This window comes from Clavispora lusitaniae (assembly GCF_014636115.1).
Source record: "Clavispora lusitaniae strain FDAARGOS_655 chromosome Unknown tig00000078_pilon, whole genome shotgun sequence".
Classification (NCBI taxonomy): domain Eukaryota; kingdom Fungi; phylum Ascomycota; class Pichiomycetes; order Serinales; family Metschnikowiaceae; genus Clavispora; species Clavispora lusitaniae.
In genome coordinates, this window is record NW_027093977.1 from 1488377 (window position 1) to 1499651 (window position 11275).

General features: G+C 46.4%; 6 protein-coding genes across 6 annotated transcripts; 5 read left to right on the forward strand and 1 right to left on the reverse strand. All coding sequences in view use genetic code 12, as the record gives it.

Annotated features, from left to right (window-relative positions):
* Window positions 1-343: 343 nt before the first annotated feature.
* Window positions 344-1375, forward strand: ANT1 (Ant1p; the record flags this gene model as incomplete). Its single annotated transcript, XM_002616053.1, has 1 exon — window positions 344-1375. One exon carries the CDS (start codon window positions 344-346, stop codon window positions 1373-1375), a length of 1032 nt encoding a protein of 343 aa, XP_002616099.1.
* Window positions 1376-2776: 1401 nt separating this feature from the next.
* On the forward strand, window positions 2777-3214 carry RPS23A (40S ribosomal protein uS12; the record flags this gene model as incomplete). Its single annotated transcript, XM_002616052.1, has 1 exon — window positions 2777-3214. The coding sequence occupies one exon, from the start codon at window positions 2777-2779 to the stop codon at window positions 3212-3214; it is 438 nt and encodes a 145-aa protein (XP_002616098.1).
* A 1026-nt stretch (window positions 3215-4240) lies between these two features.
* FOB63_002883 (uncharacterized protein) lies at window positions 4241-5428 on the reverse strand (the record flags this gene model as incomplete). Its single annotated transcript, XM_002616051.1, has 1 exon — window positions 4241-5428. One exon carries the CDS (start codon window positions 5426-5428, stop codon window positions 4241-4243), a length of 1188 nt encoding a protein of 395 aa, XP_002616097.1.
* Window positions 5429-6545: 1117 nt separating this feature from the next.
* FOB63_002884 (uncharacterized protein) lies at window positions 6546-7391 on the forward strand (the record flags this gene model as incomplete). The annotated part of the gene is made up of 1 exon (XM_002616050.1): window positions 6546-7391. One exon carries the CDS (start codon window positions 6546-6548, stop codon window positions 7389-7391), a length of 846 nt encoding a protein of 281 aa, XP_002616096.1.
* Window positions 7392-8503: 1112 nt separating this feature from the next.
* Window positions 8504-9940, forward strand: FOB63_002885 (uncharacterized protein; the record flags this gene model as incomplete). Its single annotated transcript, XM_002616049.1, has 1 exon — window positions 8504-9940. One exon carries the CDS (start codon window positions 8504-8506, stop codon window positions 9938-9940), a length of 1437 nt encoding a protein of 478 aa, XP_002616095.1.
* Window positions 9941-10459: 519 nt separating this feature from the next.
* On the forward strand, window positions 10460-11260 carry FOB63_002886 (uncharacterized protein; the record flags this gene model as incomplete). Its single annotated transcript, XM_002616048.1, has 1 exon — window positions 10460-11260. The coding sequence occupies one exon, from the start codon at window positions 10460-10462 to the stop codon at window positions 11258-11260; it is 801 nt and encodes a 266-aa protein (XP_002616094.1).
* Window positions 11261-11275: the final 15 nt, after the last annotated feature.

Genomic DNA, 11275 nt, shown 5'->3' on the forward strand with positions numbered 1-11275 from the left:
TTTTGCAGCCATATTTAGTATATATAGAGGTCGCGGACGCCAAAAAAAAAAAAAAAAACGATAGATAATAATGACGGAAAATAAACATGCGCGTCTCAACCTGTGTGTAGGAGTGGGGTTCTTCCTCGGACTTGCCTCAGCATGTGGAGTAAACTATATATCCTCGGGCCAAGTTTGACCCGGAAGGACCATCTTGTGGAGCTTTGTGACTAGTTTTTTTTTTGCTTAAAAGGAGCTTCCTACTGCGAAATTGTTCTTTCTGGTCACCTTGGCCGTATACTCCTATATCCTTTTCTTAAAGATCGAGCCATTGTGAAATCATCAGTTGCATCCAAACCACAGCATGCCTCATCTCACACCTCTTGAAAAAGCCGCTAGTGGTGCATTAGCGTCTGCTTTTGCAAACACTCTTGTCTATCCCCTAGACTTGAGCAAAACCATTATCCAAACGCAAGTGAAAAAGCGTGATCCTTCCGCCCAGGCAATGGCTATGGGCCGGAGTGTATCCACAAGCAGCGAACACTTGTGGGAACAGCTGCAGCGAGGTAACGAGTTGAAATATAAGAGTGCTCTTGATGTTTTGCACAAAATCTACAAGAAAAAAGGTGTGTTGGGCTGGTACCACGGCTTGCTCTCTTCAATCGTCGGCACAACAGCGCAGAACTTTTCCTATTTTTACTGGTACACCATCGTCCGGCGTGTCTTTGCTCGTTTGACAAGCAAGAATGCATCTCATAAGCACCTGACTGCTACCGAATTGTTCTTGGGAGCTTTGGCGGCGGCCATTTCTCAACTTTTCACCATGCCTATTGGTGTTGTGACGACACAGCAACAGACAGACAAGCACCGGCGGTCATTGTATCAATTGATCAAGGAAGTTTATGTACATGATGGTATAAAGGGCTTCTGGAAGGGCTTGAACGTGTCTTTGGTTTTGTGCATTAATCCGTCGATCACATATGGTTCTTTTGAACGCTTGAGGCAAATATTGTACAACGATAAGCAATATTTGGGACCTTTAGAAAGTTTTAGCATTGGTATGTTGGCTAAGTCTTTAGCCACTATTGCCACCCAGCCCTTGATTGTATCCAAGGCCATGCTTCAGAAAAAGCATCATCCAGCTCCAAAGGATGGAAAGGCTGAAGCAGCTGTGGATGAGGGTGATGAAATAAAGTTTGATAGTTTTACGCATGCGTTGGAACATTTGTGGAAGACAGAAAAGTTTCATGGTTTATACAAGGGCATTGGACCGCAGTTACTCAAAGGCGTCATTGTCCAAGGCTTGTTGTTTATGTTTAAGGACCAGCTTGACATGTTGTTTTTGCTTGCACTTAAAAGTCTTCAGAAGCGGCGGAGGTCTTTGGTGAAGGCATAGATATCCTCCGACTAGGTTGGTTTTGGCGTTGAATCAGAGCGATATGTTTTGTCACGCCGAACTCATGATTGACTACGTATGTTTGTTACCATTGCATGTCAACTACTTATAGGGCATGGGACTTTCAACACCGTTGGGCAAGATTGGATTGATGTCCAATGGATTGCATATTTTACTGAGGGTATCCCACGAAACTTTTGAAAAGTCATGGAATTAGAAACCTCAAGAACGTCAATTCTAGGTACACCTATCCAATCTGAGTCACCTTATCAAAGTGTTGTGACCGTTGATCTATGCTGCATAATCCATCATTCTCTGTGACGTAGAAGACATGGATGGCGATCATTGAAAGACTGGTATGTTTGTTTAGATTTAATGTGCCAGTCGTCAAATGATGATGTCATGTTGACCATAGCATTTTTATTCTGTTTCTGTTTTCTCTGTTGTGCTGAACCTGTCACAACACATTATTCCGTTATCGTATCTGTATCATCCGCGACTATACATTATTCCATTATCGTGTTTACTAACTTTCTGTAGCCTATCGAATAGATGATAAAGAATTGCTAATTTTTTTGGTGATATGGTGAGTTGGGACTACTGAGACCTTTCCACTATGAATGATTTATTCCTGAATGGATTGTCGATCTCTTGAAGAATAGCAGGAGCCAACAAAACCAGTATGAAATTTCTCACAAAGAATCGTAAGTAACGGGCTACTTTCCTGTTTAAGTCATGGTTTCTGCTAGCATCTTCGACTATAAATGTTAAATGAACGGCATAAGTTAGTCTCTTTTGAATGTTTCGTCAGTATGTGAACTAACAAACAGAATATTCGTGGAGTATAGAAAAAATCTATCTTGAAATGAATACAACATCAGACAAATTCCAGTGATAGCCCAATTACAATTGACATGTCTTCATACCACTAAAGTAGTGGCTCCTAATACGGTCTTGGATGGACTAAAGTGCCCACTATAACTGATACGAGTAATCTTCATCCTGTAGTAATATAGCATATTCTGTATATTTCCTACTACTTTTAATTCATCATATAGCATATTCTGTATATTCCTACTACTATTAAGTCATCATGTACCATATTCTGTATATTTCCTACTATTAATCCATCATAAAGATGCAGACGGTATTTCAAGAATGGGGCCAAATGGTGACTCCTCCAGACAATGGCCTCTGGTGTCTAGGGCTCGTGCCCTATTCACGTGACAGAATCCCGCGCCAGAGCCTACCTGCACTCCCGCATATACTGCTGCTTTTGCCCTGGGCGATGGTGTGCACGTGACCCATCCATCCGCTGGTTCGCGCACCCGCGGAAAAAAAGCCTGGAAAAAAAAACCCACAAAACTTTTTCCAGTCTCATTCTCCTCATACTAATCAAACATGGGTAACGGTAAACCAAGAGGTCTTAACTCGGCCAGAAAGTTGAGAGTCCACAGAAGAAACAACAGATGGGCCGACCAAGCTTACAAGTCTAGATTGTTGGGTACTGCCTTCAAGTCTTCTCCATTTGGTGGATCCTCGCACGCCAAGGGTATTGTGTTGGAAAAGATTGGTATCGAGTCCAAGCAACCAAACTCTGCTATCAGAAAGTGTGTCAGAGTGCAATTGATCAAGAACGGTAAGAAGGTTACTGCTTTCGTGCCAAACGATGGTTGTTTGAACTTTGTCGACGAGAACGACGAAGTCTTGTTGGCTGGTTTCGGTAGAAGAGGTAAGGCTAAGGGTGATATTCCAGGTGTCAGATTCAAGGTTGTCAAGGTTTCTGGTGTCTCCTTGTTGGCTTTGTGGAAGGAAAAGAAGGAAAAGCCAAGATCGTAAGTTGGTTTTGTGTCCTGTCCACTGTATAAACTCCCATTCATAATACTACGATTACACTGACGTGCTGTAGAACGATCTGTCAAGGTGCTGAGGCTCAACGGATGTCTTGACAGGCAAGCTGAATAAATCTGCAAATACGTAAATCATCAATCCTGCTCTGATGATCAATCCTGCTCTGATATGGATCATTAATTCTGTTGTCGATCAGCTCTGATGGATCAATCCTTGTCAGTCCTTATGATGTCCATCCTGTCTCAGCTATTGAAGTGGAGATTCAGTCGCGAGTTTAAGCATTGCATGACTACGCAACCACGTAAAACAGACTTCTACAGTCTGAAGTCGAGATTCTCAAATGTTGTGCTATTCCATGAAACTGTAGAGAACCGTTGCAGCAGAGAATTTGTCATCTCAAACGGCTTTAACGATGTACTATAAGTATTAGAACAAGTACCATCGGTTACTATAACAAGTACTACCTGTATTACTAGAACAAGTACTATCTGTATTACTAGAACAAGTACACAGTATTACTAGAACAAGTACCATCATAATTACTAGAACAAGTACTATCTGTATTACTAGAACAAGTACACAGTATTACTAGAACAAGTACACAGTATTACTAGAACAAGTACACAGTATTACTAGAACAAGTACACAGTATTACTAGAACAAGTACACAGTATTACTAGAACAAGTACACAGTATTACTAGAACGAATTACTATGGTAGTATTATCGACATCACAGTATTAACAGAGGAATACTACGAAGTATCAACTATAGGAAATACAATCACTCATTCACCGTTCGGTTCTTTAGCACTTGCATTTGGCCAACTCACGGAGTCTATAAACGTCATTCAGTTCAAACGAACACCGGCGTCGAAATCAGTGAGGTTCGATTCAGGTTCATGGCACAATCAGAAAAGCCACATTCACTCTTCATCGAGCCTAGTTGCATTCATTAGACACAAAATCAACATATGCGATGATTCATAATAACTCTTCGAAGCAGTTCGTGTATCTTACATCGACAAACTCTTGCCCTCGATCGAAGGCCCGGCTTTTTTCACCGACTTCTTCTTGGCCCCGGTCATTTTTCTGTTGATCCGAGTAAACATCTCGCCTGCTCCACGTTGTTGGCGCATCAACAAACTTGGATCGACTTTAGGCGCAATCTTGTACGCTGTTGTTCGAGCCGCCGGAATGGCCGCTCTGTTCCGGCGCTCGGCCTGCTGTTCATAGAGCGATTTGGCTTCTGTTTGCTTCTTGCGCAGCGACCGCAACTGGTTCGAAAAACGTGCCTTGTGGTAGTCGTGGAACTTGATGGTCCTGTCCTTGTAGGAGTCGGACTTGTTCAAGATGGGCCGCGTCCAGTCGCCAATCAAGCGGTCGACGATCTTCTTCAAGCTGGGCTCTGTCCGTTTGCTGCGCTGGTAGAAAACCAACACTTTGCCAATGCCACTGGCCACCAAGTGGTCTGTTTTGATGGGCAAGGCGCCCAACGACTGCAACAACTCCTTCTGGATCTGGTAGGCGGGCATGGAGGCGTCTGGCAAGGGCTCGAGCCACAAGCGCACCGCCTCTAGCAAGTTGTTGTCCAAAATCAGAATGGCCAAGTCCGCCTTAGTCATGGTGTCCATGACCTCGCGCAACATCTTCAACTTTTCCGTGGCGATCTGGCCCTGCGAGTTTTTCTCCACGTCCAAGTTGGCGGCCTCGATCATTTTGTTCTTCAAGTGGTCGATGCGGTCGTCTTGCATGCGCTCCAAGTCGTCTTCGTCGGCCTTTTTCCGTCTGCTTGTTTTGGACTTGACGGCAAGGTCCATTTTCTCCTCCAACTGTCTTCTGCGCTGCGTGAGCGGGTCCTCGTACCCTTCGGCGCCAGAGTTGTCGCCGTAACTTTCGACAGCAGGCGTTATGTCCCGCTCTCTTTCGTCTCTGGCGCTTTTTCGAATCACCTTTTTGCGTGTCACGCCTTCGCCGCCGTTCTTGTGGCTTCGGATCGCATAAATGTCCTGCTCAAAGTCCGGCTCCAGCTGTTCTTGCGCTTCGGCGTTTTGTTTCTGCTCACTGTCGCTTTGTTGCTCGAAGTTTTCGTTGCTTTCGCCCTCCGATGGCGTAGGTGTGTGTTGCGGCTGCTCTTGCACCGGCTCCTGTGCTGTTTCTTCTCCAGCCATGGGCCCTGTTGTTTCGTCTGTTTTGGCTTCCATCGTTGGTGTAGTTGGAAGTTGATGCGCGGAAAAGTGGTGATAATGCTCTATACCAGACCAGCTCGATTACTACGATGTATCCAGCTACGATTAGACTGAATAATGATTGTATATCACCCATGTGTTGGTCCACGAAAAAAGTAAAAGTATATAAAAGGAATAAAAAAAAGTTGAAAAGAAAGGAATAGAAAAGCGAGAGTGAAACCGTTCAGATGCGCTTTCCAGATAGGTCTGATTCATTACCATGATGACTCGCATTTTTAGCCTACACTTTTGTCTGTTGGCTTAGGATATTCTGTTAGGTTCATGAGCCTGGCCATGCGGCTTGGTGGGAAGAAGTGGTCTTTGATCTGATTTGTTGGTCTGAATCCACAGTGATAGAAGCGTAGAAGTAAGTCATAAGACTACCAGGTAAATAATAAAAGACAGGTAAGCATTGAAGACTACCACGTAAGCATAGAAGACTACCAGGCAAGCATAGAAAACTAAACGTATGTCTTTTACTGTGGTTTTCAGGCTCATATTCTGCTACTTGCCTACTATAATCCACACGGGACATTCTTCTTTCCTGGATATCTATCGAGCATTTCATTCAACGCTGTATCTCCGTTTATAGTTCATCCAATCCCTTTTTCTCCCATTTTTCTCCTCTCTTCCTTTTTTCGATACATTATATTGCACTTGGTTTGGCCTGCGCTTCTCAATATATCTGGAAATGTGCGTCTTTCTGGCAATTTACGTCCGTACGCAAAACAAAAAAAATTGAAATCATGCTTTTCCACAACATCTCTACAGCTATTAATAATAAATCAATATCCTTCTCCCACTACCCTAACGGTTCGTTTTCCTCTGACTACGTAAATCGGTGTCCTGCACACAGCACAACTTCCATCTCCTCTTTGTACCTTCTCTGTGAGCCACACAACCTTCTTTTCCATTTGCAGGCCCGTTTCTACCACTATACAGCCCGGAATTACCGCCCTATCCTCCAAAAAATGCCCAAAACAGACAAAAGGGCCAAATATCGGAGGGCCCAAACAGACGAATAAGCCTGGTGTACGGGTGTGCGGGCCCCACCCACCAACGTTTCAAACTCCACCTTCTTGTATTTTCCGCCATGTCCCAGTACATAGGAAAAACCATCTCGTTGATCTCCAACAAGGGCCTTCGCTACGTTGGCGTCTTGGAGAACATCAATGCCGAAGACGCCACGTTGGCCCTCCTGCAGGTGCGGTCGCTAGGCACCGAGGGAAGAATGGCACAAGTGGGCCAGCCCCAGGCCGAGGTTTTGCCCGGCGCCGACGTGTATGAGCACGTGGTGTTCCGTGGCTCCGACGTCAAGGACTTGTCGGTGATTGACGTGCCCGTGGACCAAGTTGGCGCCCATCCTGGCGAGGCTTCGCCGCAAGAAAGACTGCAAAGCCGGGAACAGGAGCACAGAGAGCCTACGCACGGCTCGCGTGCGGGCCCGACACCTTCGGCGGCCCCGGCTGCGGCCCAGGCTCCGTCGCAGACTTCGGCTCAGGCTCCGGCCCAGACTGGGGCGGCACCAGCTTCTGGTGTTTCTGGCGCACGCCCTACGGCAGTTTCTGGCGGCGCTGCCCGCCCGCAGCCTTCAGCAACGGCCGCCGACCGTGCTTCGGCGACGCAGACCAGCGAAAACGCCCAGCCGGGGTTCGACACGGCGTTTGACTTTGAGTCGGCCAACGCCCGCTTCGAAAAGGAACATGCAGAGCACAAGCCCGTGTACAGCAAGGAGAAGGGCTTCTTCGACAGCATGTCGGTGAACGAAGGAAACGGCATGCGGTGGAATGAAGAGCGCTCGCTCAACATGGACACTTTTGGCCAGGCCTCCGTCAGACGGGGAAGAGGAAACTTCCGTGGCCGCGGCAGAGGCAATTTCCGTGGCCGGGGCAGAGGCAGAGACCGGGGCAAGCCTGAACCGAAACCAGAGTGGGCCTAGTCGAGGAAGCTGATGGTGCTAGTTATAGGCTGTCTCTATGTGGCCGGGCATGATTCTTAGATCGGACCAGGCTCTACGTGTAATAGCCAGCTTAAGGTCTAGAGCCAGCTTAAGGTATCTAAAGGTAGCTTAAGGTCTAGAGCCAGCTTAAGCCAGCTTAAGGGAATATCTAGAGGCAGCTAAAGGTATCCAGAGGTAGCTTAAGGTATCTAGAGGTAGCTTAAGGTATCTAGAGGCAGCTTAATAGATGAAAACGTTTGGACCTGGATCGTGCTGTATCTGCACATTTTTGGCTAGAGAATAAACCATATACTTCATTGCAGCGCTAGGATCTTCCACAATTCAAATGACACTAAGTTGTGCTATGTTCCAACCACGTTTATCAATCTTAAATACATTTGTAAAGATCCCGTGCCGACTTGTAAACCAAGCAGAATCTCATGACAATTGCGTAATCATTGCTCTAAACTGGTTACTGCTCATTGATTAATTGAAGAAAATGACAGAGACTCAAAATGAAAATGTACATGATTTCGCCAGCGTCTTATGTCGCAACGGCCTTCGAACCGAAAACAAAATACCAGGCCAACACTACTTTTCTTGACCTGTAAGAGCAGTTATCGACATCGGGCCGGCGAAGCTGGCTGGCTGAGCGCCTACCTCTTATTTTTCTTCAATTCTTGTATTCGCTTGTTCTTAATTCTAGCCGATTTTGCCTGAACCCTTGTACATTCCTCATACATCTGATATCCATCTACACTCGTCCGATCAATAGTCTGATCAATAATCTGATCAATAATCTGATCAATAATCTGATCAATAATCTGATCAATAGTCTGATCAATAGTCTGATCAATAATAATCTGATCTATAATTTGATCAATAATCTGATCTATAATCTGATCTATAATCTGATCTATAATCTGATCCACAATTCACTGATCTTCCTCTTCCCTCTCATCTGTCATTATGTTTGGGCTACAAACAGAGCCGCGCCCTGATTTGGCGCGGCGCCTAACTGCGAACGGCTTTCAGTTGGAACGGGCCGAAGCCGCTATAAAACTCCGCGGCCGCCCTATAAAACACCGCGGCCGCCCCATTCGCGCCTCTCCATGAACCTCAGAATATCCAAAATGGCCTATACGCTAGTGGACTCCTTTGTTGCTGACGGGCTTTTCCAGCAGAGAATCAAGCTCGATGTTCCGCTCGACTACGCGTCGCCCGGCAAATCCATTTCCATTGTCGCCAACATTGTGCAAAAACACTCAAAGATCGGCGACAATGCCAACATCAACAATACCAACAACAACGGCTCCAACAACAACAACTCCAACAAACAGAGTGTGGTGCTCCCACCCAACGTCCGCCCGCTCGCGTACTTACAAGGCGGCCCCGGGTTTTCGTGTCCCATTCCGTCGAATGACGCCTCCACCAAAATCTTCCTCGACAAGGGCTACACGCTTATTTTCTACGACCAGCGGGGAACGGGGCTCAGCAGCCCCATCGAGGCCTACTTTCTTGCGTCCATGTCGCCGCAGGACGCAGAACAATACCTCTTGCACTTTCGGGCAGACAATATCGTGCGGGACATGGAAGAGGTGAGACGGGCGCTTTTCGGCTCGCAGCCGTGGGCGCTTATCGGCCAGAGCTACGGCGGCTTCTGCTGCTTCACCTACTTGTCGCTTTTTGCAGCGCTGGTGTCCCACGTGCTCGTGACCGGCGGCGTTCCGCCAATTGGGAAAACCCCGGACGACGTTTATCGCCAGACCTACAAACGCACAGCAGAGCGCAACGCCCACTACTACAACAAGTACCCGCAGGATGTGGCGCGTGTGCGGGCCATTGTGGCGTACTTGCGCCAGAACAGAGTGGTTTTGCCCAACGGCGGAATCTTGTCTGTCGAGCGTTTCCAACTGTTGGGTCTCCGCATGGGCGCCCACAAGGGAACAGACGGGCTCCACGTGCTTGTTACCGAGCTCTGGTATGCGATAGAGACCGCTGGCGCCCCAACGTATGCGTCTTTGAACGCAATCCAGAACGACATGTCCTTTGACACAAATATCATCTACGCTTTGTTCCAGGAGGCCATTTACTGTGAGCAAGGGACGGCATCGCGGTGGGCGGCGGACAGAATGCGCTACGAGCCTGAAAACACTCGTTTTGTCGTTTCTGACGAGCTTCTCCGGTCCTCGGAACCGGTATACTTCACAGGCGAAATGGTGTACCGTCTGATGTTCGACGATTACACGGAGCTTCGAAAGGTCAAGGAGTTGGCGCTTCTTTTGCACGAGCGCAAGGACTGGGCCCCATTGTACAACCCGGCTGTGTTGCGCTCGCTCACCTGGAACGACGTTCCAATCGTTTCTGCTACTTACTACCATGACCAGTATGTTGATTTCGACTTGACAATGGCCGTGAAACGGACGCTTTTCGCCGACCGCAACTTGCGCCAGTACATCACCAGCGACACCTTCCATAACGGGCTCCGGGCACATGCTGAACAGGTGTTGGAATCGTTGTTCTCGCTTCTTGAATGCGATGTGGATTAGACATGTTGTTTTCTACTGCTTTTGTCAGGCAAGAAATCTACTCTCTGAAATCTGCCTTGGTCTCTACTAGGTAACGGCTCGATCCGACAGCAATGTTTTCAACTTCAAAAGCTGTATGTGGAAGATCTTACATTGGAAAAGTGAGAAAAATATATGCGCCAATATTGTGAAGCGTGGATGATCAAGGCAAAGATTATCATTTCATTTGATTCCAACGACGTCTCTACTAGAATCAAGTTTGGGGTCTTGGAGTCTTTGTCACGACTACTATTTCCAACTCATCAACTGCATGAAATTGATCGTTGGTACAGGCCATGTCCATCTTCTCTTACATGCAATATGCACGATTACTCCACAACAGTTTCATCATTATCTTACAGAATCTGAAACTACAGGGATACATATCGCCCCTTAATGCGTCAAGAAGGTTTCACTGTAGTTCTCACGGATATATAAGATCATATTCTCTGAGATGGATGCCTTTCTCTCCCGATATATCTTTAAATCAAACACTTACCAATGTCCACTGCATCTACTGCTACTACGCCACCTGTCTCCAGGTCGTCTCTGGATGAGTCCTTTAAGGAGTCCTATAAGAAACTCTCTGGTCCATCAGCTTCAATTGTGAGTGTGTATTCAGCTGCTTTTACTGCACGACTTATTGAACATGTTATGGGCCGTTGTGTGATCGAAGATCTCAACCCATTTGAAATAGAGAAGCATTACCACTTACAAGAATGGTACTATTGCTTCAAGAAAAAGTTCATGAGAACATTCCCTTCTGGGGAGGAATTTTTTACTCACCCAAGGGAGGAATACGAAAAATTTTTCTCTGGACTGGAAGAGTCAATACGACAGGTACTGAACTGTATGGAACAATGTTTTCATATGTGTATCAAACATCTTCTTGAGAATAAGGTTTTCTTTCCGGAGCTGATGTTCTATACTCGTGAGTTTATCGAAAATGAATTCATTCCTAGCATTCGGGATAGCGACAAGAACGCCTATCTTGTGGCAACTCAGATTCGCCGTACGAAGTTAGCGATGCGAGCATCACAAGGAGACTACAAGCCATTGTTGTTCCACCTCCTTGCCTTGTCTGTTAGTCCTGAAAAAATATGGTGTCAATTTCTCGCCATCTTTGTACCCAAACTAACGACTCCCAAACTAATAGAAGAATGTACTCAGTTGTTTAGGAAAGCTGAATCCAGTATGAAGACTATTGAGAAACAGATTCAGCTTTGGTACGTGTCCATTGCAGAGTATCATAAAAATTGGCTCTCGAAAGGACCGGGCCGTGTCAAAAGATTCGAAGTTTGAAAGACGGAGATCGGG